The sequence below is a fragment of the Diachasmimorpha longicaudata genome, chromosome 4 (assembly GCF_034640455.1).
Source record: "Diachasmimorpha longicaudata isolate KC_UGA_2023 chromosome 4, iyDiaLong2, whole genome shotgun sequence".
In the NCBI taxonomy this organism is placed as follows: Eukaryota; Metazoa; Arthropoda; class Insecta; order Hymenoptera; family Braconidae; genus Diachasmimorpha; species Diachasmimorpha longicaudata.
In genome coordinates this window covers 9,359,477-9,386,198 of record NC_087228.1, presented here as the reverse complement: position 1 = coordinate 9,386,198, position 26,722 = coordinate 9,359,477, and the positions used below count along the sequence as shown (strand labels likewise).

The following is a 26,722-nucleotide window of genomic DNA, read 5'->3' as shown; positions in this document are numbered from 1 at the left end:
CAACATAAAATTCATTCATTAATTAATTCAATCAAAATCAAGGACATAGTGTACATATAAATAAAATATAAAATAGACGTGAACTCAAGAGTATCGCATTTTTTTTTATGAGAAGGAAAATCAAAAAAATAAATGATATTCTCGCAATATTCTTTTCAATGGAATTGGATAATTTTCAAATTCAAATATTTTTTCGTTCGATCAAGCAAACATGAATACCAAACACCAATGGTGTACTAGAAAACTGATACAGCTGACAAAAGGGGAGAAATAAAGGGCTGGGATCAACATCGAGATTATTGTAACGAGATGTGGAGGTGATTGCCGCCTCTGGCCGCTCCTCTCGCGGGGGTTGCACATGCTATATAAGGCGTCGCGACGCTTGTGCGACGTCAGAACTTGAGCGTTTGGCGACCGAACCGGTCACTGTTCTATCCAGTCACGTGACTGCTGCATTGTACGCACATCGGAAATAAAGTACTTTCGTATTCTTTTGAACTGTTCAAAATGTTTAATTAATTTGAGCAGATTGTGCGGATTATTCTATTTCGAGGGGATTATAAAATCGGTGGTAGTGTGAAATTTTCAACGATACGGGATATCGTTAGCTGCAGACATTTTTGATTCATAAAGGAAATTAATCCTCAACTGTGAGTAGAATTTGGACTTTATTTTGCCATTATTTTCAGGCGGAGATAGAAACAGAATTCGTGATAGCTTTGTGAAATAGCATTTATCGGGGATTTTCGGATTTCCAAATCATATCTATGAGGAACATTCAAACTTTTTGTAAAAAATATTTTAGCGAGGCAACAGTGAGCATTATAGGAATTAGATGGAGATTAGAGGGGATGGACAGTTTAGTTTTTTGTTTAACTTTTAACACAATGAAAGAAGACAATTAACTTCCACTGTTTAAGGACATCTCACTGTTTAGGCTGATTTTGCAATGAAATTTTGAATTTGGTACATGTCATTGTCAAAATGATCCACCAGATTTGGAGCTACATTTTAAATAGTGATAATATTTCTAAAAATTCTTGGACATCTGTGGTATTTACTTTCTCAATTAATTTATAGCCAAATCTGCTCGTTTTTAAACCCTCATTTCTTTCCATAATAAGTGATTATTTTTTTTCACCGGCTATCATTCTTGGGCATCCCCCCCATCGACATGTGACCCATTTGACCGAGTGCTCGAACGACGAACACTCAGTGGTGAGCCTTCAGGGCTGAACCGAGGAATGAGAGAAGTGGGCTTTGATAGTGTTGCCTCGTGGGGTAGGCATTCAGCGAGCAACAAGTTTCCGTCGGTTTTACCCGATAGTAGTTTCCGAGTTTGTACCGCCGTTCAGAGGCCAACAATGTACGACAAAGTATCGGCTTTCATTTCCGGGGTTCCATGATATTTTTCCATATGCGACAGTTTTATCATAAGGAATTTTATTCAATTAAAAATTCAATAACAATTTTTTTGAGAAAAATATTTTCCAACGACAAAATTAAAGTGACTGAAGTTATAGAACGATTTTTTTTATCAGAGCCCTTAAACAATGAAGACAGGAATTTTTCCGATAAGAAGAAGTGATTCCCCATTGCACCGGAGGAATTTTCTCTAGGTAAATCATTTTTCATTGTTCTCTCCATTAAAATATTCACATCTTGCAAAAAATGGGAGAACATTCTTTCATAAAGTCCATTAATGAAACTGTAAATCGAACAATTTACTCCATAACAATGAAAAATAGCCGGAGTTACCTCATAAAATTAAAATTCTATCCACCGTCTCTTTTTCCCGAGTAAATCTCAACCAAGTCAAGTCAACTATCCAGGCAATCCATAACGCCAATTCCCGGAGACGTTAAAAGAATCAAATGAGTGAAACTGTTACGACCCCCGGAGAAAATAACCTCGTGAATTACGTCACAAGGATATTTTTAAAGTAAGAAAATATGGACGCTTCACGTAAAAGAATATAAACGTCCGAGAAAACAGACGAAAATAGGAGGAAAATATGTCTTGTTAGTAATCCAGTGAGTACTCATCAGAGGGAACTTGATTCGTCACCCAATTAATGGCCTGTTACGGCATTAACTCGAGAGTAACTCCTTAATCTCCACTCGTGAAGGATATCTAATTAAAGCTAACTAACTGTTTCTGTCAACTACTGAGTCACGAAGGGTTCACCTACCGACTTTGATCAATATTTGAATACTAGTGACGTCGTTCATCTGACGAAGTAGCTGCTCAAATCAACAGATCCTTAATAGCACAATTTCCATTCGGAAAATATATTCAAATATCGTGCTCACCAAAGTGGGCGTTGGTACAAACGTTTCAATGAGGTAATTAACTCCCTCAATAGACTTTAAATGTTGCAAATGAGTGGGCAAACTTTTTATTGTTTTATTCAGACGACCGAGGTGTTTCAGCGGTTTCGAACACTCTTAACTGAAGAAAAAATTTGTTTTTGAATAATCAGAAATGAGGAATTGGACATATATCATTATACACTTTTCCCTATAGTTTAATTCACATTCGACACTAAATTAACCTTTCGAAAATCGGAAACTGAATTTTTTAATCGATACTATTATCTCGCCCTAAGTGAAATGCAAATGACGATACATTTTCCATTAAAACTTTTACCATCCAGATGTGGAGTCTTCTTCCTGTCACGTGTTACCTGGCCCTAATCCACACTGTCACCTCCAGAACTGAGCCCCTGGACTTCACCAAGCCCGATCGTCACAACGAAATGCTCATTCCCTCCGGAAGCCTGGGCCAACCGAAGGATCTCATGGCTTTAAAACTTTTCCCCCAACGATTACAGGAAATTGATTCTGGTGACACGAATGATACACCAAACTTGAATAAATTTGCGAGATATAATCCACCGGTACTGAGTGGAGAGGAGAGTCTACCGTTCAGTGAATTCGATGGCGCTGTTTTCGATCAATTAGGTGAGTTGATCGTTTCATGAATAATTCATTCCTGAATTATTGTTAATCTACATGTACCTCTCGCCGAGTGCGATACGTGAGTAAAACGCGATTTATCTGATGGGAGGGTGTGTACGATACCTCGTGGGTGGGAAAATCAGGCGACAGGTGATACTCTTCAAACTCATTTATTTCAGCCGCGATTTCCGGATAAACTCTTCAGAGAGATATTGCAAAACTTAAATACTCAAGTCAAGTCCTTCGTTCCTATCATCATCAAAAGTCACAAAGGAGTATCTCCTTAGAAATAACAACTTCCACCTTCTCTAGCTAATTTCGTTCATTAACTATCAATCACAACCGTCACATTCCACTTCCAAAACGACATTTGAAGCCATCACCTCCCCAAATGTTTCCAACTAAACTTCTCCCCAATTCGAACTTCTGAATTCACATCAAGAAACTTCAAGTGCCAATTAGTCTGATTTATTGGTGCATCAATAACCAGCAAGCATCAGACCGTCGAGTTACTTCGATAAAAAAAATTCTCCCTTCAGCAGACACAGTACCAGAGGATTTTGAGGAAATTAAGTTCAATCGACTGTCCACTTACCTGGCTTCACTGCTGCTCCAGCCATCCTGGAACTCACCGTTGATCATACTGGAGGATCCTGAAACTCCCGATGACTTCCAGGACGATCGCCCGGACCTTCGTTCCATGCTGAAACGCTCTCGATACAATAGTCGTTACCCCTGGAAACGGCAGAACGGCAGGTAAAACATAATGTATAATGATCTTTAAATGGTAATGATTGCCCTCCAGTTGCTTACTTTCCCGTGCTTATAGATCGCGAAACACCTACGACTACGATGCTACCCATCTATGCACACCTTCACGCAATGATGTTTACCGACTCCTGGTGGCACTGCACGATGTACGTCAGGGAAATAAATTCCGTACAGTTCAATACTGCAATCGTCATAGACCTGTCAACACTGTTTTCACTAATATTCGTTTTCTTGGGCGTCGAAAGTAGTTCAGTACCGAAGCCAAATTACTCTAAGTTGATCTATAACAGCTCAATGAGAAACTTACGAAGATTGGAAACGAGGTGAGAATCGTGGGTGTAATTATCAACTCATGTGATAAAAGGGGGACTGATGCGCTTTGAACGGTTGTCTGAGTTGAGAGCAAATGTCATCGATTTTTCCGGGTTAATTCCCTCAACAAGAGAAATCAGTTCCATTGGATTCAGTTGAAGGAATAGTTTACTAACAGAGAAAAGATACGATCTCAGTAAATAACCTTCTGCTTCTGAATATACTACCACTGAGAGTCAAATTATAATGAAAGATTCTTCAAGTTTAAGCCCATCTTTGAATTATCCCATCTTCACCGAGGATTATCACCTAATGCAGCAGTATTTTCCATGAATCGCGCAATATTTGAATAAACTATTCCCAAAAGTGTAACATTGTCCAGTAAAACCACTCTACCTCTTTGCTACTGAAACATCTCTATTTTTTTTACTTTGCACCCACGATTCGATACTCGCAATTTTGTAGAAGACATTTGCGTGGAACTCCGAAGTAATGGCGCGCTACATTTACCTCATCAATGAAAGATTAAATGATTCAGATTATCCCGAAAGGTGCACATCACAAATAGAATCGTAGACTTCATTCAGCAGAAAATCTGACAACAATGATCAGTAATTTTACTGACAGAAGTTTGCGTTTCTGCGCATAAAGATCATTCTCTCGAGCTTACCCTTCACCTCTATTCAGTTGGTCTTTTTTATTTAGGTTGACGCTCATTTAGGAATGACAAAATGAACATCATACAGTTTTTCTAGTCAGGACAATCAAGGCAACACTGTATTCATTGTTAGTCGAACTAAAACATCATGTGTTTAATGGATATAAAGTTTAACGGAAAAATTCTGCTAATCGATGTTGCCCATTGTAGCAATTTAGTATGACGGGTATAGACAATGTGTATTGAACGGCCTCTCCAGAACGATAATTGAATATTGATGAACAATACCCGCATAAGTATTACAAAGTGTCAAAGAATTTTAATTCAAATTGTCAATAAACTAATTATAAGTGCTCTGACTCTTTCATTTCATCCTCCCCTTTCTTCCTCGATTATAAAAATATCTTGAGCTGAGCATAATACATACAGTAAATAATTAAGTACAAAATTATGCATTAAAGCTAGTAAAATAACTAATAATAAATAAATGGTTAACGATTCACTTCGACTTGACATGGGAGCTGAGTGAATCCAATGTTGAATCCTTTCCCACTGCCGAAGTTATCGGCGACGAACCGAATATCGATGAAGTTACTTGTTGGGAAGCCAAGGAGAGCTGAAAAATGAAATCACTTTAATAAATTGCCCTAAAAACAATTACGGATGTGATTCATAAAAAATACCATGACACCATGGATCTCGTCAATTAATTATTAATTATTATATCTTACTTTTACTTCCGGCTAATGTCCTTCCGCAGAACCTCGTATTCTGTCCACTGATTGTGACGTAATCCTTAACACATCCTTGACTTGATTCCACATCAAAATCCAAGAAGGACAGTTGGAGTCTGCATGCGATAGATGTTCTATAAAATCGCCAACACCTGTTGATGTTGTTGGGGTAGGGACTGGGATAAAACGGCGATGAGAATACCCCTTCAGCGACTGGAACGGTCTCGCAATTCCCCGAGTTCGGGGGAATCCCATTACTCGGAGGATAGCCTAGTATACCACCTGGATTTCCATTCGACGGATAACTGGGCAGTCCAATTCCTGTTCCTGGATAACTAGGTGGATAAATTCCTCCACCTGGATAATTCGGAAATCCGTTGCCGGGATAATTCGGGATAAGATTATTATCGGGATAACCCGGATATCCATTTCCATTACCGGGATAATTGGGGGGATAACTTCCTCCCGGATAATTTGGATAATTTGGCACTCGCCCTCCGCCCCCCGAGGTGCACCTCGCCCCTTTGAGGTACACCTCCTTGGCAGCCAGAGTCCAATCGATGAAACTCAACGCCTGACATCTACTCGCAGAAGTGAATCCCCAGTGTCCAAAGCCACCCGCATACCCCAGTTGTCCTCCAGGTCGATTGAAAGGAATATTTGGTTTGGCGTAGGAGTAGCCCAGGTTCCTTTTCACCCTGAGCGCAGTTCCACTTCCCTCTTCCTCCGCATCATGAATGAAGGTTCCATTGCCAACCTCCTTCTTGCTCCTCGCCAGAACAGGATATCCACAGCTCTCCTGGACAACTTCCATGACAAATCCGTTGAGCTTTGTCCTTGGGAGGCCCACGTACCTGACACCAATAGTTTTCGCCGGGGAATTCAGCACATCGGAGGTGATGCTGAGACCTGTCTTACACCCGCAGTACTTCCTGCCATCGATCTCCAAATATCCACTGTTGCAGAAAGGATCGTCCGTCCCCAGATTGAAGAACTTGAAGTTCAAGCGAAGTCGGCAGATATTCTGGGATTGAAGGGCGATGTTGTAGGTACAATCGTAACTATTTCCGTTGTAAAGGAGTGTTGGAAATCCAGGACTAGTCAAGAGAAACCTCTGGCCCGAGAACAAGTTGCCGCAGCATTGTCCCGACCTCGCTCCAATTCCGGGAAAATAGTTGGTCGGATTCTGGGTGGGAATAAATCCACTCGGTAGATATTGCGTGGGTGGTAGAGGTGCTGGGTTACTAGATGGGAGGAAGGATGAGCCCGGCTGACCGTACGTTGTTGCCGGATATGAGGCTGCGGGGGCGAAGGCATTTCGGGGATAATCATTTCCTAGTGAGAGCCCTTGTACCCCGTTGATATTTACTCTTCCGAAGCAATCGACATCTCTGGGTGTGTCCAACACTTCCCCCGGTTTCAGGTCAAATATTTGGCGATAGAGTGATGATCCTGGAAGACCGTAAGCAGCAGATGGCAGTCCGATCTTATCGTTCACTTCGCTGAAGTCCTCTAATTTTGATAATCGATTTTCAGTGGTTGAAAGTGATTCAGCTCCTCGAAAATTTGATGACAATTGGTTAGATTGGGATTGTCGGAAGGGTGGATTCCCTATCGAGGTGGGAGGAAGCTGTGCGGATAATAGATGACTCGGTTCACGGAAATTTCGGAGGACTTCGGACTCCGGGGAAGCGAATAAGTACGAGGATATTTTCACGGCCTCGGGGAAATCATTGTTTAAAGTTTTTCCCGGAGGTGACTTTTCAGCGGAAATATCGGGTAATAATTTAGTGGTGCTGACAAGATCCGACGCTTCTTGGGGAGTCACGGAGGGAAGGGGGTGTGCAGGTGTTTGGAACTTTTCAGAGGGAGAGAGCTCTTCTAAGGTGAATGGTGAGGGTGGACGGTATATTGGGTAAATGTGGTCGGAGGAGATTTGTTGGGGAGCGGGTGAAGGCTCGTCTGTCAATGGCTGCACTCCGCGAATCGAATTGTCCTCTCGATTTTGGTTGAATCTCAATGGCAGGTGCAAACTTCTGTAATCAAAGGAATTGCATTCCATTAATTCATTATCCTCCACGAGCACACTCCGGGAAACTTCACTCGCATTTCCGAAATAACGTTTTCATTGAGTTAAAGATAAAAAAAAGCCCGAGGATTTACACAATATTGTAGCTGAGTTAGGAAACAGTAGAAAATTGCAACATTTGTGCAACACAAAGAAGAATTAACTTACGAATTTTCTCTCTCCGAAGGACAGGGCAGCGTCGTCACCGCGATTTTGAAACCCTTTCCGTCGTTCCCATTTCCCCTTTTACCACTGTGAAACCTAATTTTCAAGCTATTATCCATGCCAGGATACCTCCGAATCCCTCCAACGCTTCCACAGAATAAACTCCTGCCGGCAATCTCCACAAAATCCTCTCGGCAGTTTTCCGAGGGTCTCAAGGAGAAATCCAAAAAGTGCAGATTGAACATTGGATTGCACTCAGCTCGAGGACTCCCTCGAAGGACGTAGACACACTCGACATTCTCCGGGTAACTTTGGGGATAATTTGGGGACGTTATCGAGTACTCGTGGCCCGAGTAATCGCCACCGCAAGGGCCGATAGCCTCCCCCTGCGAATTTATTCCGGCAATGAGAGCACATTTGAGTACAACTAAACTCAAGAGAAACTGGTGAAACATGTTCAGGGGTACTCATAGGTCGTCACTCAGTGAAGGAAAAAACACCACTGATTCAGCATGTGCAAGTACCGATACTCTTATGACATCGTGTGTTTGTAACAGTCAAATATTTCCATGTTTTCACTGGAATACCTTCCCCCCTCTCATTTCCCTTTTTATTTAGTTGTTTGAGGAGTGATGAGAGACCGTGTCAAAGCGACGGGAGTGCCAAAGGATGTGTGTAGAAATCGGTGTGTTGAAAAATCATGTATGAATCCGGGACATAAAGAGGCGTACCTAGGTCGCTTCTCGCTCTACGTGCTTCTGACTCGGTCTTTTAACGTGAAGCATGAAAGAGCATCCAGTTTTCTAGATAAGAGAATAAAGAGATAGGGTATCTGACACCAATTTCTTTTTAACAGCGGCCATAATGATTACTTTTGGCAATGGGTCACGATAATCTTTTTTATTGATTACCAGGAAAAAGTGTGCGCTTCGCAGGCTCATGAAGTGGCTTTGTGCCAATTATTTTTAATGATTATGAATTTTTATATTTGTTTATTGAATTCATGATTGTATAAATTCCTTAGTGACTATTTTTTACAATAGATATTTTCAAGTCCATAAAAATACTGTATAAAAAATCATTATTACTTATTAACTTAGTCGTTGGAGTTGGTCTTTCGCAGTTCTTCTATTGATATCGAAATAAAAAATTGAGTTCCTGAGCTAGAGTTTAGAAGAGATGTCCTTCCTATTTAATTGTGCATAGATTATTCCTGAAGGTTTGTCAACTGGTAAATAAACTTCTTTATTCTCTCCCTCCACCAGCTTCGGAAATTTACTCAAGTCGAGGTCGAAGTAGTGTTTGTTAGGCATTCGCATCTCGATGCTGTAGATCTGCGGAAACAAAATTGTCAAAATACATAGTGAGGGACTTGCAAAGGAAATTATGCAAGGAATTGATAATTTAAATAGGTGGTAAATGGTTTTTTACCTGATCAACTTTGTCCAAGACACACTTCTCGGCTAGGTAGAGGGTATTCTGAACACTAGGGGAGTAAATACCGGTGGTAGCAGGACCAGCAAAATTCTGAAGGATGCAGACGCGAACGGTCTCCCATACCTTGTCGAAATTAACACCTGCCGCTGTGGAGAAGTCCCAGGAGGCGGTCACGACGGTGCTGAATATACGGTCATTTGCATCGGGTAATGTTCGGTATTCATCCTGAATGAAATCCGTGAACGAGCTCTGTGTTGTTTTCAGCACGCGCAGGTCTTTCAAACCACCTCGAATTCTTGGTGAGTCTGGAAATGAATCGAGTTTTTGTGTTTATGGTAATTGTTGGGAAAAATCAGAATGAGATTATTCATAGGACTCTCCTTTGAGTGGATAGATGCATTAGCAAGTAGTCATTCAACTTTTCGCATTGTGAAGGGAGAGAAGAATTGCGGTCATTACGTATTTGTTCCTTTTGTGGAAAATTCTAGCCGGAATTCCCAGAATTTGTGGAAGGGAAGAGAGCTCTGATAGTTCACGAATTTAAATGGAATTTCACGATCTCTTGTAGAGAAATTCAGACGGAAATTAAAACAATCGGAAAATCTACCGTAAAGACCAGTGAGTTTACAAGGAAATATTCATAAACACGCGCAACGAGATTATCTGTAATTAACGAAACGTAAAATCTCGAATTGTTATAGAATAACCACGTAGCGTTGTATAATCAGAGACAAGTAAATTAATTTCTAAATAATGTGATATACATATTCAGTGTTCTGAGAAGACTCGCATACAATATTCAAATGGTAATTTCTAACGAAATTATGGGCACTCAACCACTTGACTTGAATTCTAACATCTCTCTCATCAAGAAATTTAGAAAAAACTTTCATCAGTGTGTAAATTCATCTTCATAACTACTAATTTTGGAAGACATAATCAACAAATATTTTTCCTGAGAACATAAATTCTCAAATGAATCCGATATACCAAAAATGTTTTGCAAAAGTCAGAAATTAACTCATGTTCCGTTCGTCTACCGTAATGACGCAATAAAAAAAATTGAATCCTCCTGGAAATTACCCAAAAATAGTGCATTTCCATCACTCGTTAAGAAAAAATGAAAGTGTCTCGTTGAAATCCCGGTCAGAGGTACTTTGAACCTAAACAAACACCAATTTTCCAATTACCGTTTCTGAGTTGCGTCACTTGACAGTATCGCCTCGTTGTCGGATTGAAGATGAAAGCATGATTGTGCGGCACACCGTCTACCTGGTGACGCATCCACGGATATTCCTCGACGTTGACGTGGACTTCCTCTACGTGTTTATAGGTGTAGAGAAAGTGTGCGCAGAGAAGAATACCGAATTCTTCCGGTGATTTTACTCCGTATTTCTTAGCTAGTAGGTAGACAGTGTTTTTCTGGCTGTCAGTGGCAATTATGTCACGATTGTCACCCTCCAGGTAATCCTTCTGTGACCCCAGACGAAGATGAATGTCCACTTCGTACTCCCGAATTTCATGGTGATATTTGTCTTCGCGCTTCACGTACAGCAGTTTCACGTTGTTTTTACCGTATCCATATGCGCCGATCTCATATTTATCTCTAAAAAAATTAATTAGTCATTGCGTCAGTGTGTTACCTCACTCCTTCACATGGTTATCATATGAAGGAATTGACTCAATAAATTCACGAAAATTTTTAATTGCATTTAATTATCTGTCTCACCTGCCAGCATCATGACTAGCGCTAGGATTAGGCTGAATTCCCAATGGTATAAAATCCTCAGTCTCCCCCCGGGCTCTTCCATTCACACCGAATGCGAATCCTTTTCGCTCCCTTTTCCTACCTCCAAACGATTGTACCGATCCTTCCAGACACCTGGAGCTCCTGCCCATGATGGACAGGGAGCCGTCAGCGAGTGCACCAAAGCGACTCATTGCCATAAGATCTACGTAAATGATGTGTTTTACTCGCAACTGCCTTGATCACAAGCTTTCCGCCAATTTCTAATTTCAATTCCCTCGCTGAACTTGCTTATATGTAAACACTTCGATGAACATATATGTGCAGCACCATCCTGTCTCTCTCCATATCTTACTCAGAAAAAAAAACTATGATAACTGCCACTCGACTTCAGCGCTGACCCCTGGACAAACGCACTTCGAGTTTTTATTAAGTATCGATGGATTTTTATAATCTATCGTCCCTCCCATCGGCAACAATTCAACGAACGTGTCTGTTTGGGTCAGATAGTCGTTGCGTTCTCAAGTCCGAGGGAAAATTGAAATTCTTATCAAGATTCTCTGAATGACGAAAAACTTGCACGTTTCATCCACCTCTGACGCATCGGTGCTCTTCCCTTTTTCCGCAAAATTCTCATAATTTTCTTTCCACACTTAGCGATCTCACTGCAGGATAATCCTGAGCCCGTCTTTTCCCCCGGAAGTCTTCCCCGTCACATAAATTTCAGGGACTCTATGGGGATCAGAGCTTTAGAGTGAACACGTATGAAAAAAGTGAATGTGAAAGGGGAGAGCAGATGCGGATAAATTCTATTGGAGTTGCATTGAAAAATAGAATCAAAACTCAATAATATTTTCTGGAAAATGCACATAGTTTATCTGTTAAATTTAGTCGTCCGCAAATTCATTGAAATCGTAATGAGATGCCATTGTATTTGCTAGTTATCTGTCGTTTCATTATTTTCAAGATCAGCAATTTTATAAAACTGGATAAGATGTTCGCAGAAGTCGATAGTAACTTGAGAATTCTATTAATGATTGAAAAAAGGTATTAAGCAGAATTCAAAGCGATACGATTGCTTTGAAATTAAAGTTATTTTCAAAAATACTTTAATGAGATAGGTTTATCAGATTTATTGGTACGTGAGCAAACACATAATCTCATAATTACGTATTCTTTCGGCTCAGCCGAGATATGCGGCATGAGCTTATGAATTTAACGGGTACGATGAATAAAAATGTAGGACAAAAGATAGAGCTCTTTTTTGAGGGACTAACGCAGGCTACGTGATAGGTAGTAACTTTCCCTTGCACAGATATCATAATTTTCCAGGAGGAAATCACGCAACTAATAATAAAAATTTGAGAACCACATTATAAATCCTCAATTGTCCTCTGAAATTGTATTTATACTTTTAAAAATCCAGACTCTCCAAACTTATAGTTTTAGTCTAATTTTAAAAATCATAAAATTGAAGTCAGTCCAGAAAATGCCTCGAGGGAACCATTATCACACATCTTCAAACACTTCGTATTAATAGATCATTAATGAGCGTTTAATAAGAGACTTTGCGAGCAAAGTTCTCGCATGCGCCTGGCACGCGAACAAGATAATGCACGACCAGATAATGGGAAACGATGAACCAAAAATCCAGCGATGCTTAACCGGTTGAAACTGGTCATCATCATTGATTTTTATAATTGTGCGGTGAAGTTAGTTGTTCAATCAGTGGTATCATTGTCTCATCCACGCGCCTCCCAGACTATATGTCAACGTCTAGAGTCATGATCCACATTTGAACAGACGCTCAGACATTGTAGTTGTTGAGAGATAATTTTTCTAAACTCTTTAAATAATTTTTAGTTTCTATTTGTTATCATAATTTACGAGCGTATGCAACGTTTATAAGGAACTGTAATTTCCCAGCGAGTAGGTGATAAATAGATTCTTTCCATTTGTTGTTTGGTCAAGTTGGAGGCACATGGATTTTTATATTCTTTATTATTTCACAACAATTATGAATTCCCCAAATGATGGAGCTGGGAATTTAATTTCTCGAAATGTTATGTTCAATCATTTCATAATTTTCATTTCCTCACTTCTGCGGATTATACACAGATCAACAAATGTGACGCTCATTTCTCATGAATATAGGGGGGTAGTCCCCTGCGGTCGGGTCAAGAAAATATTTATGTTTCTGTAATTATCAATACGTACGACCACTGGAATTCTAAACAAATTGATAATCGTTGGACATTTCGTCATGATAAATCAGAGGAATTGATGCAGCGAAAAATTCAGTTTACATGATTAGAATATGGAATCACGAACACAGTCAGACTTGAACTGATGAGATGAAAGAAATTTGTTGAATACATTTATAGAAAAAAATAAATATAAAATAATTGTAGGAAGTATTTCGGTGTTATGACGGAGTGGAAAATAAATATATCTCCACTCTATATTGATGAAAAATCGTTAATCATGAAATATTTTTAAAAAATGAATATTATATGTCAAAATGTTTTAATGAATCCTAACAAACCTCAAAAAAATGTCAAACCACTGGGCAACGTCGCGAAAATTAAAGACTCAAAATTCAAATACTGATGACTATCCCGCCAGTGGTTCGTCACCCGAATATTGCCGAACCAGCGCCAAACCTCCAAGTAAAAAGTGTCAGTGCTCAGTGGCTTTATTTATACACACGAAACACCAAGTGACAAATACATGAAAGATGGCCAGTATGTCAAGGTGAATTACAATAATTTCCTACTTCCTGATTAAACTATCGTTAATTAGAAATCGTTTCACGAATGAAAACAAGAGTAACGACTGGGGAGACGTGAGCACACGCCGGGAATTGATACAATAACTTTTTGGAGGTTAAACGCACAATCCCCGTGGCGCAATACTTTGACGCGCCCTCTCCAAGGCTGGTGTCGTTCTCAGTGAAATTAAAATACAAAAATGTAAATCCTGGGAGTCCTGTATATCCTCTCCAAATTTATTCGATGATGCCTCCTCGAATTCTAACGTTACTACCCGAAAAAAATTACTCTGGACAACTGGCTTTGTTCTAGGTTATGCTTGTTTTTTTCCATTTCCCAAAAAAAATAAGTAAGTGAAGAGGGGACGTCATTAATGTAAATACCTAATTCTTTTATTTTTCTCTGTGCCCTGAAGGATTGATGGAGACAGAGTATGTTGCTACGCCCATCCAGATGCTCCCCTGATAGAGGATTACAGAGCTGGAGATCAGATCTGTTCCGAGTGCGGTCTAGTCGTCGGCGACAGGTATTTTATTTGAAATGGGATACTTGTGAATAAATGTTTTATTTTATCGCACCCTCGGAACGGCACAAATGCTCTAGTTCTTTCCTCAGAAGAACTAACTTAAGTGACAATAAGGGATACAACGCCCTGGACCTGATGATACATTAACAATGGTTTCTCATGCACCCCTGTTTGGATCCAAGAAAAACAAAGCTCACATACCATGTCCCAAACTTTTCAGAATTTCCACCAACAGGCAGTTGTGAGAATATTGTTAATCGAGTGGTGTTTTTTTCAGGGTTATTGATGTTGGATCCGAGTGGAGAACATTCAGTAACGAAAAGTCTGGAGTTGATCCATCTCGTGTAGGAGGACCTGAGAACCCTCTTTTCAGTGGAAATGATCTATCGACTATGATTGGCCCTGGCACTGGCGCTGCTTCCTTCGATGCATTTGGCAGTGCCAAATATCAAAATCGTCGGACTGTGAGTCATTTTTTCATTCATTTTTTGTTCACTGATATCAAGAAAAGTTAGCCATTCAACAACAAGTACACTTGCTTAACCGTTTTTAAATAAACAACTGATATTTTACTGGGGGAATCCTCATTCAATTCCTCTCAAGCTAAATCCTGTAGAATTGAACCGAATAAATTGGATGCAATTATTTTCCTCAGATGAACAGTTCTGACAGAGCCTTGAACAATGCCGTTCGTGAGATAACAGCAATGGCAGATCGCATAAACCTTCCAAAAACAATCGTCGATCGTGCAAATAATCTTTTCAAGCAGGTGCACGACGGAAAAAATTTGAAAGGTCGTTCCAACGACGCCATTGCCTCAGCTTGTCTGTACATAGCTTGTCGTCAAGAGGGAGTACCCCGTACATTTAAGGAGATAGTAGCTGTCAGTAAAATCAGTAAAAAGGAGATTGGTAGATGTTTCAAGCTCATTCTGAAAGCCCTCAAGACTAGTGTGGATCTCATTTCAACCGGTGATTTCATGTCGAGATTCTGCGCCAATCTGGGGCTTCCTAATATGGTACAGAGAGCTGCCACGCATATCGCAAGGAAGGCTGTGGAAATGGACATTGTTCCTGGCCGATCCCCCATCTCCGTAACTGCAGCTGCCATTTACATGGCCTCCCAGGTATATTTTACAGCTCGTGAATTTTATGGAAAAAAATTCAGACGTTCATTTTATGAATTTGGACGTTTTTCCAGGCTTCAGAGGAGAAGAGGTCACAGAAGGATATTGGTGATGTAGCGGGAGTGGCTGATGTCACAATCAGACAAGCCTACAAACTCATGTATCCACATGCTGCCAAACTCTTCCCCGAGGACTTTAAGTTCGCAACACCGATTGATCAGTTGCCACAGATGTAAAAAAATTGTTGCTGAAGTTATCCTTTAGTAAGTATAAAAAAATCGCTGTTCACACTTAGCCTTCATTTTTTTTTTTTTGATTTTTCATTAATGCGGGTTGAAGGGCACTTGTTAATTCTTTCTTTTTTTTTCAGCTTACATTCCCGGCCAACTAAGAAACCAGAAGATTCTTGAAAAATTATACTTTAATTCGGGAAATGGTTATGATTATTACTATTAGACTGAATAAAAAATTGATATTAAGGTAAACGCAGAAAGTTATGAGAGGATAACAAGAGGATAGCACATCAGAATTTCGGAATCAGATTGATGAATAGCTCTTGTTATCGTAAAAATCCGATTGAAGCATAAGCAGTTAAAATAATCCCCAACTCAGCTCAGTAAACGATAAATCTTTTAGTTATTTTTTAAGATTTCTCCATTTATTCTTAAAATATCACTATCAACTCCATTTATTCGTAAAAGTATAAAGAACCAAAAAATTTACTCTTTTCATTATTTTTAGTACTGTCAACTTAATTATTTACTTTCATTGACGGTGAATGGGTTCATAATAGGATAGTTCAATTACTTTTCTTTTTCTTCTTTATTTTAAGTACAAATCAATATCATGTGTGAAGTTTTACATTGATCTAATTAAAAATGTTTATGAAAGATGCTATTTTGTCATTGGAATACAATGTATATTGTATTTTTATTATTGTATCCAAATGAGATATTGTAAAGAGGCAATAAATATTGCATAATTTGACTTGTATACCTCAAATTGTTTGCTTCGCAATTAATAATTTAACATTCAACCAATTCTGTTTTTTCATGAGTGGAAATCAATTTTTATTCCTTCCATTGGTCGAAATGTTCTCACGAAAAAAAAAATATTTTCGCCCACTCGTCATTACAGAAAACATCCACATGAAATGCCAATCCCACTTTTCTGCCTTATTGTACCTCAAGCGAAACCACAACACCAAAAGCCAATTTTGTTTATCGTCGCAATAATAACACCAGTCCCATCTTCAGTCCTACGTACCTCAGCGACCATTTGTGACGTACTATTCACTCTCACGTGTTTATAGACGATAATTGACAGGTAAATTAAACAACAACAATATTTGAGGAGCACGCAACGAATGTTTATTGTTCATTCATAAGCGACGTTGTTAAACACTGCGCCTCAATTGGATGGAATCGAACGATAAACATAAAAACTGTCCACATCTAATATAATTGAAAAAACCACAATGGGAGAACGTGTTTCCTTCGGGAAATTCAACAAAATCCAACGACAATTGTTTGATACTGTGAGTTATTTCAGTGGGTTTACTGTACATTGAGAAAAAAAATATTTTTGCAAAGGAATTATTTTCATGGGAAAAGAATTTATTCATATTTTTTTCTTTGCGATAATATTCTGTGTATGATTCTCTGTGGTGATATGCTATGATTTCCTCAGATGAAAGAATAATTGGCGTCATGCCACCAGACCTCTGTGGCTATACCCAATACGAATCTCGAGATACCAGACATAAATTTACCCCCTGGAACTACTGGTACAGAAATGCACATGGTTTTTTCTACTCAAAGCTGTCGTTCAATCCTCATTTCCCCTGCGTTTCCCGACAGATTCGCGAGAAGTGGCTGGTAAATTTGACGGACACAGAGATTCCAGATGATGTTTTGGACATCGCCTGTTTAGGAAAAGACTTTGGAGTTCCAATAATCGACAAGGAACACATGGTCATGCGAAATATCATAACGACACTGGAATCCAAAATGAATATTTTCGAAAAAGATCAGCAAAACGAGGTGAGGACGATCTGCGTGGACGTAATCTCCAATTTCATGAGACAAGATAGACTCCCAAGGTACCCAGAGCTGATGGAGAAGATACGGTCAGCCAAAACATTCAAGAAATCTCATCCAGAAATTGTTTTTCTCAAGGCTGATAAGGGAAACGTCACTGTGGCTGTCAATAGGCAACAATATATTGCGAAAATGTCGGATTTATTGAGTGATTCGTCTACTTACACGGTCATTAAAAATGACCCCACTCCTACCATTCAAAGAAAAGTTAATAGATTAGTCCTGAATTGGTACAACAATGGTTTCATAACTGAAGGTGAGAAAATTCCACTCTAAAATCTTTAAAAAAAAATTTTTATTCTTGATTTGAATATTTTGCGATGATTTTATCGTTCCAGTTTTTTCTATTCGAACTTGGTTTTTCATTTCTTCCCTCCAATTTTCTTAAATGATTTTATCACTGAAGATAAAAAAATCACCCCATAATTCCATTTCAAAGCTGACAAATGTAGACTCTGGTCCAGATACGCAAAGATCGCGTTATCCTACGGACAGCCAAAGATTCACAAGAAGGACGTTCCCTACAGGATGATCGTCTCCTTCATGGGGACACCCACTTACAGCCTCGCCAAATACGTACAGAAGATTTTAACTGATTGCATGAAGGAAGAAGTCAAACTTACCAGGAATAAAACATCAATCATAAATAGTTTCACCCTAGTTAAAAAAATCAGGAGTCTGAATCTCCCCGATGACTTTGAAATGATCTCCATGGATGCGGTATCACTGTTCACAAATATTCCAATTGTCCTCGTGATAGCTGGTATCAAAAAGCGCTGGAAATGGATTCAAAAATACACGAAAATAACTCAGGATTCGTTCATCGACGCTGTTTCATTGTGCGTCAATGCCTCAACATTTCAGTTCAACAACATAAAGTATCAGCAGATCTTCGGAGCTGCCATGGGCTCTCCATTATCCCCAATCGTCGCTGAAATTGTTCTCCAGGATTTGGAGAATTTCTGCATAAAGAAATTGGATTTTCCGGTATACTTTTACACGAGATACGTCGACGATGTCCTGGCCTTCGTTCCGAAGGATAAAGTTAACTCGATACTGTCCTGCTTCAATTCATACCACAAACGTCTTCAATTCACGTTGGAACGAGAGGAGAACTCGAAGATTAATTTTTTGGAGGTCACTCTTATCAAGAGCACGGGCAAGATCGATCTTGATTGGTATCGAAAGCCCACGTCCTCTGGAAGGTACTTGAATTATTATTCTCACCATTCGAAAGGACATAAGATCTCTACCATCTGTAACTTAGTGGATCGAGCGATTTTACTCGCAAATGTTGAGTTCCATTTGAAAAATTTGTTTTTTATCAAGAGAGCGCTAATTGAGAATGGCTATCCCCGGAGCTTGATATTGAAAACAGTGAGAAGACGTCACTCGCTTCTCCTCTATTCCAATCGTGGCTACTCGGAGGGATTTTACAGGTCGAAGAGGGTGAAGCAGGAGAAACTGGTGGCTCTGCCCTACGTCCAGGGACTCTCGGAAACTCTTAAGTCGCATCTGAGGAAGTTTGACATATCGTTGAGCTTCAAAAGTGACAGCAGTCTTCGCTGGCTCTTCACTGGTCATAAAGATAGATGGCCACATGGTCAACTGGTGAATACGGTTTACAAAATTTCCTGCTTGGAGTGCGAATTCATCTTCATTGATCACACGAAACGACCGCTGGGGATGAGGATGAAGGACCATTATCAGAGTCTGCGACAGCCTCACAACTTTCAAGACTCCAATCCATTGACCGAGCATGCTTTTCAGTACCTTCATGACTTCGATTTCGAAAGGGTTGAAGTGCTCGCTATTGAGAAGAACTACAAGAAGAGGGAATTGTTGTCGCTTATGTTTAAAGAAGTGGAATTCCCGGAGGCTGACGAGTCCGTCGATCGGATTTCTCATGTCAGTAATATTTATTCGAGTCTGTTCCATTCATGAGTAGAAGTCTTTTGTATTTGTTGATTTGTGATATTTAATATTTAGTTTAATATAATAATTTATATTGCCAGCTGTTATTAATTGATGTCATTATTGTTGTTGATGAGTACGAGACGAGAGAGGAATTCGGGCGATTTTGTGTTCTAAATTTTATAATTTTGTTAAAATTGGTTTTGAGTTTAAATATAAGTTTAGATTTGGTGGGAAAAAGAGAAGGTTGTTTTCTTTGATTTTTCACAATCTAAAAAAATGAGTTCTCAGCAAACAGGAATAAATTATCCTCGAGAGTAACTGTATCATCATCATTGGAACATACTCGTCTCTAATAACCCCTCCACATTAGCACACATGAACTAATTGCAACACACATTGCAATTACTGAAGAAAAAAATGATATATAATAAAATAGTCCTTGGCAGTTGTGCCACTATCCACACCAACATCTCTATTGTACAGTATGTGGCATTGAAATACGTTTGCGTGCGTGCAGCTGTCGCACGTATTCATCCAGCTTTGTAATACGATAATGTCACAAAACTTTAATTCCGCGTAAGTATATAAAATCATTAAGAACGTTGGAAATCTGTACTGACAGTTTATCCTGCGATTGATTGCGCATCAATAGAAATACTTGCGCTATTCAGACGAGTTATATGATGTCATTTGGCATGTGGCGTGTTGTGGCTGATCTTGTGAATCGATGAAAAAAAAATTTCAACGGAAACGGAAAATTCTCGGATGAATTTCAACGGATAACGGAACTCACCGGGAAAATTGGATTGCCGGTATCGTAAATGCTCAGGGAAAATTTCGATTAAAACTTAGATAAATCGCAGACAAAATCGGGACTTGACATATCTATCTTTGAAAATCAGAAATTTGCTTTCTCGGCCATATTTCCAAATTCAAAGAACGTTTTAGAAACTAAAAAATCAGATCCGCGTGGCCTTATTCCCGAAAATCAGTATTCTAGTGATACTTTAGGGCAGTGAGAAAAAAACTATAATTCTTATTCGTTTAGTACCCGGCGTTTGTACAGTGAAAGTGGTATTTCCGTTGGAAGCCCCACCTCCCACGAATGGAACTCGTGCACCTCGTGTGTATGTGTGACGTTTTTTTTTTCTGTTGAATTCGAGCCACACGCGAGATATCCACGGGCAATCAAATCGTCCTCAGCTCCGGACACGGAAGCACGTCATTCCGCTCATTGGCGGCGATTTTGAATAGCAGAATCAATGACATCGTAAAGATGAAATCGTTCAAGTATCAGTTGACTCCAGAAAAATTGAAAAAAATTGGATCGAGTGTGTTTTCTGATGAATAATTGTTCGAGGGGTTGAGTAGGGGTGAATGTGGTTCTTTTGGCTGATGTCAACGGAGAAAAAGACATACATCCTCTGAGAGCTGGGGTTTTACGTATCTTGTGACAGTGATTTTGTGAAATATTAATTGTACCGCCAAAATGATGAGAATTCTCGGCCAACTACTACTTATGGTAAGAATGCATTAAAATATTCAAGTTATTATTGACGAATGAGTGGAACGAGATGGCATTTGAGAGTAACGGGAAAGTTATGGTAATTTGTGGATGTTTTATCAGACGCGTCAGGCTCGAGCAGCTTCTCAACCTGCGATGGACAAGCATTTCGAGACTTGTCAGGTGAATCGTGGAAAATCGTGCGTATTTGAGGATTATCGTTGGTGAAGTTGTGGGTGATGTGATTTTTTGTTTGGCTAGACCATTTTTAGACAGTTATGACTGTCTGAAAAAGCTCCATTTATTCATGATCTCACCTCGACTATTGTAACACTTCTCAGCTGCCTTGATCTTAATACCGTTTCGTTCGCAATTTTTTTACTGTTGTGTCAGGTTTTTTTCATTACCGAGGTACTTCGCCAGTGATTCAGGGTATTTAGCCGAAATAATGGAATTGAATCCGGGTTGAGTCATTGGAGATTTTATTGCTTCTCGGAGGCGGGGATGAAGTCTTTTGAAATGAGAAAATAATTGATAATTAGTGGAGAGCTGCAGTAAAAACTGACAGACAGTGCTGCTGATTGTTCTGGCTCGGAGAGAACTGGGGCAATAAACTACAAAAAGTGATATTGTTTGGCAGAGGGAAAAAGTTTTGATTTTCAAGGTCATGTGACTAATTCGCAATAATACATCCACAATTATTGGTAATTTTTGGGCGTGAAATCCACTGAATGGGAAATTACCAAATGGAGGGATTTCATTGAAGTGATTTTCAAGAAGATTCGAGAGTTAAAATAAGCTTCAGTGAAAATGAAAGTGATATAATCGCGATCGCAAAATACTCCTTATCTCTAATGAGCTTCGGATTTTCCCATGTGTTCCGGGTCATTGTAATCAGTGCCCCATAGCACTCATCGAAATGGGAGAACCATATCTAAGAATTAAACGTGAATTTATTCCGATCTGTCTCATTTGATGACACACTGATCGACAAATCGCGCATTGGAATTCCCTCACTCAATTCGTTATTCCACACGAGGTTGAGATGGAGACTAATTGGAAGCGATAGAGCCATAAATATCCGCCTCAAACCAGCTCTTAATTTTCCTAATTAATAGGCAGCACTTGAAATTAGACTCCGCGGCGGAATTAACCTAGGACTTTTGATCGGCAGTCAATCACTGTGGCCGCTGGAAAAGCCTTAATGACTGTAATCCGGTCGTGTAAAATTGCCGAGTGGTACCTCTTTAATTTACTGAGCTACCATTAGCAGTAGTAATGACCAAGGAGGGGAATTTTACTTGGAATTTCTGCTCAGTCGAGTGGATGTTACTACGTTTGACTACTTTAGTTCTCTTTTGCAGGTACTGGTGGTGGAGGGTTCATTGGGTGGTTGGCGTGAGCCTTGTGGCTCTTATGGATGCCCACATCAGCCTCGTTACGACGAGCCTTTCGTTCCTGCACCACCCGGTCATACGCCCCGTTGCGCCAAACCCGGCCAAACCTTCTGTGAAACACTTGAACATTATCCAAAGTCAGTATTTACGTCATCCTAAGAATATTATAAATTTTTAATTTCTCCATTTGTAAAAAAATAATATATTAACATTAAATATCTTCAACTGCATCACTAAACCCCACTAGGAACAAATTCTAGCAAAAAATTGAAAAAAATGCCATTTTTTCGAGGCCAATTCTATCGCCGAGTCTATCCCACCGGAACGAAGGTCATAAATTTATTCTGTGGGAATAATCATAATGATCCCAGTGCAAATGACTCCATCATCTTTCTTCCGACAATAAATCGTCGATAAATGTCAGTGAAAGTACGACCTGCTTCTCCTCAGTCTCGTCTCAGCACAAAAAAAAATACCCAGCGAGGGCAATTTTCAAAGAATCATGCAGAATAAAGCCATAAAAATGATTAAACATTCTGGGGGCGTCGATATTACTCTCAGCGAATGAGAAAACCTCGGCCCAACATCGTGGCAATGGCAATGTGCAAAAATTTGAATTTCCTTTTTCACCTTGTTTTTTTATGTTTATTTGTTCGTCTTTCGAACGTCGTACGCCGGTAACATAAAAATTGAGGAGCAAATAATGATGAAAATGAGACTCAGGTGAATGTTGTACGTCGAGACAAATAGCCTGTAGGCGACACACTGAATAAATTTAAATTAAGCGTTAGAAGATTGACTTAATGGGACCTTAAAAATGTAGATATGCGTCCATATACAGGGGCAGCATTCGGAATAAGTGGAGAAATGATGCGTTTGGAGGATGGCTTGTATCTGAGTAACGGTCATGCGAATTAGAAAATATACTTAGGCGTGGATCATGAATTAAACATTTTGACAATGGCCTGATAGTGCGGGTCGCATGGAGAAAGCTGAAGTGGCTTTATCTCGAAAAATGAGACGACCTGAACTTCTTGATAAGCGAAAATTCCTGACGATCTTGGGAGTGATCGTCGGGGACCTTCACAATGGACCTTGCTAATGGTAGACAGATATCATAGCCCAGATAGTGTCCCTCAGATAAACTCGTGTTTTCTACTCTGCAAAAATTGAAATGATGATGTTCTCCTCAGGAAAATGCTTCAGTGGAGTCTCCCAAGTTTCAGGACACTTTAATTATATTTACTCATATTTTAGGTACTCGAAGGCCACAAAAACTTTTAATTTATCTGCAAATTAATAGACTCAACACGACGAACATCTGTTCTAGTGAATTTATCCCAGGATAATCCTTCGTGCTGTATGTTCATTAAACGCATCTCCAATTTTTTTTCGTTTGTATAAACAATTTTCCTATGCTCTCTCTGCTTTCGCTCCTTCATTACGAATACGTGCCTGAAGTTCATTCACTTTCTAAGTAAACGAATAACAAGGAAAGTTATAGGAAAACTCTGTAGTATTTACTATTTCAATTGGAAGTGACTACGTCAAGTGGTCATGACTCAACAATTCACCTTTCTTAATTATCACCTCCCATTTTGGACAGAAGGAATCAAAACAAAAGTAACAGTTCTAAGCACAAACAAGAGCGAGCAAACATTTTAGATAAACAAATCGACATATAACTTTTCCAGAAAATTATAAAAGACCTGAGGCCCTAAAAACGTGCCAATGAAACCTCGAAATTTCAGAGAAAAGTTCCCTTTTCATCCATAGAAAGCCTAGAACCGGTCCACTTCGAATGAAAGTTGAAATGAAAGTTTCCGTCGATTCATCGATTTCAGAAAAATGAATTACAACTGCATTTTTATTAAAATAACCATTGCGTGCGACGATTATTCAACGTTCACATAATAATCCAGTTGAACGCCTAACGCTCTCAGGAATGATAATGTTTCCATTTCACTGGGCATCGAATTATGATATCAAATTGAATTATTCAGATCGTTCTGCATCACCAGCTCTGATCCATTGATCTCCATTGCAGGCAATTGATTAAATTCCTGGTGGAAAAGTGCAGCTACAATTTTGCGTCAGTTTTGAGGGACGAGTCTCCCTCCGATTTCAACGTTTACAGGTAAATGCCCCATACCGAATTACAATTATTCAAATTGCATAACAAGATACTCTCATTCACACAGAGGAAAGCCCGATTACAATCACGGATACGTGTATCCAAGGCAGGAAGTACCGAAGTTTTACAGCCAACCGATTGCTCCGGCCTCGTACCCCGTCGTCAACCAGTCACCCGTGGTTTATGGTGCAGCCACCAATGACAGTGAACATGAGGGGTAAGAAATTCAGAGAAATTAGAAGTTTTCTAGGTCAGTGGAGGAATCGAAGGCCTTTCTCTTATTCGTAGGTACCAGTACCGAGCTCCTGCTGATAATCATCACAATCCACTGCTTCTGGACAATGTGATGAAGTATGAGGGAGGACAAACTTTTCCATCGGAATGGATAGCGAATGGGTGAGACAAACTTTTCCTGTTTTAAATGAAACATAAAGCAATTGGAAGGATTTTCTGGAGAAATTTTCCAATTTCTGTTCTTAATATCGTGTTTCAGAAACACAAGACGAGAGACGATTAATCGAAATCGTTCGCATCGTGAGAACCCTTTCCTACCTCCAAACAATCGTGCCAAGCGACAAGTATCTTCCGAAGTGATATCCCTCTGCGAAACAAACTCCCAATACCTAATGCCTCGAGCAGCTCTGAACAAACGCGGCAACTGGATGTACGTTGTTAATTTACCCGAGACACGTGAAAATTACTCGCAATTGGTGAAGACTGAAACATGCTCGTAAGTTGGATTAATTAATTATAATTGAACTCGCAATTGTATTATAGCCATACTTTTTTATCAACCATTAACCCTCGAAGACCAATTTGCAGACAATAAACAAGTAATTTTATGATTGTATTGACCATTTGTCTCGAACTTTATAGATAATAATAAGAACTCGGGCACGGTATAATAAGGAAAACAAAGTTGGCATAATTTTCCAATTATTATTTCTCTACCGTTAATATTTATTGTAAACGTCTTAATCGATTCGATTTAATTTTTCTGCCGGTAGCACGACAACATGCAATGGTTTGTGCTCATTGCCACTGGGATACGTGAGTAGATGTGAACAACAGTACGTCCAGAAACGATTGGTAGCACTCGAGGGCAGTGGAGATCGTCTCTACACCGATGTCTTCTGGTTCCCCCACGGATGTGCATGCCAAGTCGTCCAGAATTTCTAGTGCCAAAGAGTATGGACTCAATGACTACTAATTAATGTGAATTAAGTGAAGTAAATTAAGTCAAGTTTTAGAAAATTATCGAAACGGGGCGAGACGAATAGTGATTTTTTCTCCATTGACTCGGGAAAATTTATAGATGGAATATATTAGCATATAATTAATCTATATTCTGCATATGTACCGTGTTTCTTGGAATATCAGGTAAATTGTCTGGGAGAAAAATTTCCAACGAGCAGATCGATAATTCCAGCCAATATTTAACAGTGCAATTAGCGAATTATTCAATAAGTGGATTTCCCCGCGAATCAGAACACTCAGGAGAGTTCGATGACTCGTCGATTAGTGACCAGTGTATGAAGAGAGAAAGGCGTCGAACGGATATTATGAATAATGTATTAACGGTGACATGTAGAATCCAGTCTCTCTCTATTTAGCGAGTTTACTCGTCCGCGAATGAATTCTCAGCGGATTTCATCCATTGTCAAATTCACATTTATCGAGTAATGTCTTTCATCACTGAGTGCTTGCTGACTCAATGCTCCTTTCTCTCACGTGATCGATAGCATTACAATTATCAACGAGTCAATGAGCACCAGTGAACTGTCATCCGCAGCGTTTAAATCTTTGCCGGAGGGTTTTCAGGAGAGCGCGGGAGTTTCAGTCGGTAAGAAAGGATTTTTAGTGTAAAAATAAGTCCAGAGATGGCGATACTTGAGATTTAAATTCAAAACTATAATTTTCGCAATAAATCGCGAAACTTTGTCAAGAAACATTATTTATATTGTTAATTTTTAGTGGTGTATTTAACTTCGTCTGTCGAAACTTCTACTTCACCCCATATTTTACCAGTTATTTATTATATTTTTGTGATAATTAGTGATAAGACACAATTTATATTCGTAATTAAGCTTCCTTCATTGCTTACATTCTTATGTTATAAATAAACTGTCTGACAGATTTCTAAAAAAAAAGTCAACAGATTGATAGCTATTCAGATGGAAAAATTCATTGAACGATAAAGTAATGAAGAAAATATAAGAGGCTGGACGATGTACACATTTCACCCAAGATAATTACCCATATATCCCTGACAGGGTTGTACAAAGAAAAGCTGAGCCTGGGCGTCCTTTTGCATACGCATCGGTCACCTTTGCGTCTTCACTGACGTACTTTGGACCCCTCTATTTAACACTGCATGTATTTCTCTTTCTCGCTCG

General features: G+C 39.4%; 6 protein-coding genes across 16 annotated transcripts; 4 read left to right on the top strand and 2 right to left on the bottom strand.

Moving 5' to 3' along the window:
• Window positions 1–389: 389 nt before the first annotated feature.
• LOC135161210 (uncharacterized) lies at window positions 390–5,047 on the top strand. 6 transcript variants are annotated; one of them, XM_064118581.1, is made up of 4 exons: window positions 390–650; window positions 2,657–2,963; window positions 3,500–3,716; window positions 3,766–5,047. In XM_064118581.1, the coding sequence occupies exons 2-4, from the start codon at window positions 2,657–2,659 to the stop codon at window positions 3,977–3,979; spliced, it is 738 nt and encodes a 245-aa protein (XP_063974651.1). In that variant the 5' UTR covers window positions 390–650; the 3' UTR covers window positions 3,980–5,047. The 6 variants fall into 6 exon arrangements, with proteins under 6 accessions (XP_063974651.1, XP_063974657.1, XP_063974654.1 ...); XM_064118587.1 differs by having other exon boundaries at window positions 4,749–5,045; XM_064118584.1 differs by having other exon boundaries at window positions 3,503–3,716; window positions 3,766–4,815.
• LOC135161208 (uncharacterized) lies at window positions 4,956–8,558 on the bottom strand. The gene is made up of 3 exons (XM_064118579.1): window positions 7,672–8,558; window positions 5,433–7,471; window positions 4,956–5,317 (listed from the first exon to the last, which is right to left on the bottom strand). Exons 1-3 carry the CDS (start codon window positions 8,121–8,123, stop codon window positions 5,193–5,195), a joined length of 2,616 nt encoding a protein of 871 aa, XP_063974649.1. The 5' UTR covers window positions 8,124–8,558; the 3' UTR covers window positions 4,956–5,192.
• A 69-nt stretch (window positions 8,559–8,627) lies between these two features.
• Window positions 8,628–11,150, bottom strand: LOC135161209 (uricase). Its single transcript, XM_064118580.1, has 4 exons — window positions 10,835–11,150; window positions 10,296–10,711; window positions 9,100–9,410; window positions 8,628–9,002 (listed from the first exon to the last, which is right to left on the bottom strand). Exons 1-4 carry the CDS (start codon window positions 11,050–11,052, stop codon window positions 8,832–8,834), a joined length of 1,116 nt encoding a protein of 371 aa, XP_063974650.1. The 5' UTR covers window positions 11,053–11,150; the 3' UTR covers window positions 8,628–8,831.
• A 2,300-nt stretch (window positions 11,151–13,450) lies between these two features.
• On the top strand, window positions 13,451–16,268 carry LOC135161600 (transcription initiation factor IIB). 3 transcript variants are annotated; one of them, XM_064119311.1, is made up of 7 exons: window positions 13,513–13,606; window positions 13,655–13,824; window positions 14,039–14,149; window positions 14,427–14,613; window positions 14,805–15,275; window positions 15,350–15,538; window positions 15,646–16,268. In XM_064119311.1, coding segments are annotated over exons 2-6 (933 nt in total). In that variant the 5' UTR covers window positions 13,513–13,606; window positions 13,655–13,822; the 3' UTR covers window positions 15,512–15,538; window positions 15,646–16,268. The 3 variants fall into 3 exon arrangements, with proteins under 3 accessions (XP_063975380.1, XP_063975381.1, XP_063975382.1); XM_064119312.1 differs by having other exon boundaries at window positions 13,537–13,606; window positions 13,680–13,824; XM_064119310.1 differs by lacking the exon at window positions 13,655–13,824 and having other exon boundaries at window positions 13,451–13,606.
• Window positions 16,269–16,517: 249 nt separating this feature from the next.
• Window positions 16,518–19,741, top strand: LOC135161598 (uncharacterized). 4 transcript variants are annotated; one of them, XM_064119308.1, is made up of 5 exons: window positions 16,518–16,812; window positions 16,965–17,061; window positions 17,135–17,376; window positions 17,453–17,630; window positions 17,814–19,741. In XM_064119308.1, exons 4-5 carry the CDS (start codon window positions 17,507–17,509, stop codon window positions 19,316–19,318), a joined length of 1,629 nt encoding a protein of 542 aa, XP_063975378.1. In that variant the 5' UTR covers window positions 16,518–16,812; window positions 16,965–17,061; window positions 17,135–17,376; window positions 17,453–17,506; the 3' UTR covers window positions 19,319–19,741. The 4 variants fall into 4 exon arrangements, with proteins under 4 accessions (XP_063975378.1, XP_063975376.1, XP_063975375.1 ...); XM_064119306.1 differs by having other exon boundaries at window positions 17,135–17,630; XM_064119305.1 differs by having other exon boundaries at window positions 16,965–17,630.
• Window positions 19,742–19,888: 147 nt separating this feature from the next.
• On the top strand, window positions 19,889–26,481 carry LOC135161599 (protein spaetzle 5). Its single transcript, XM_064119309.1, has 7 exons — window positions 19,889–20,813; window positions 22,160–22,329; window positions 24,240–24,329; window positions 24,394–24,543; window positions 24,615–24,722; window positions 24,820–25,056; window positions 25,334–26,481. The coding sequence occupies exons 1-7, from the start codon at window positions 20,781–20,783 to the stop codon at window positions 25,503–25,505; spliced, it is 960 nt and encodes a 319-aa protein (XP_063975379.1). The 5' UTR covers window positions 19,889–20,780; the 3' UTR covers window positions 25,506–26,481.
• The last annotated feature ends 241 nt before the right edge of the window (window positions 26,482–26,722 follow it).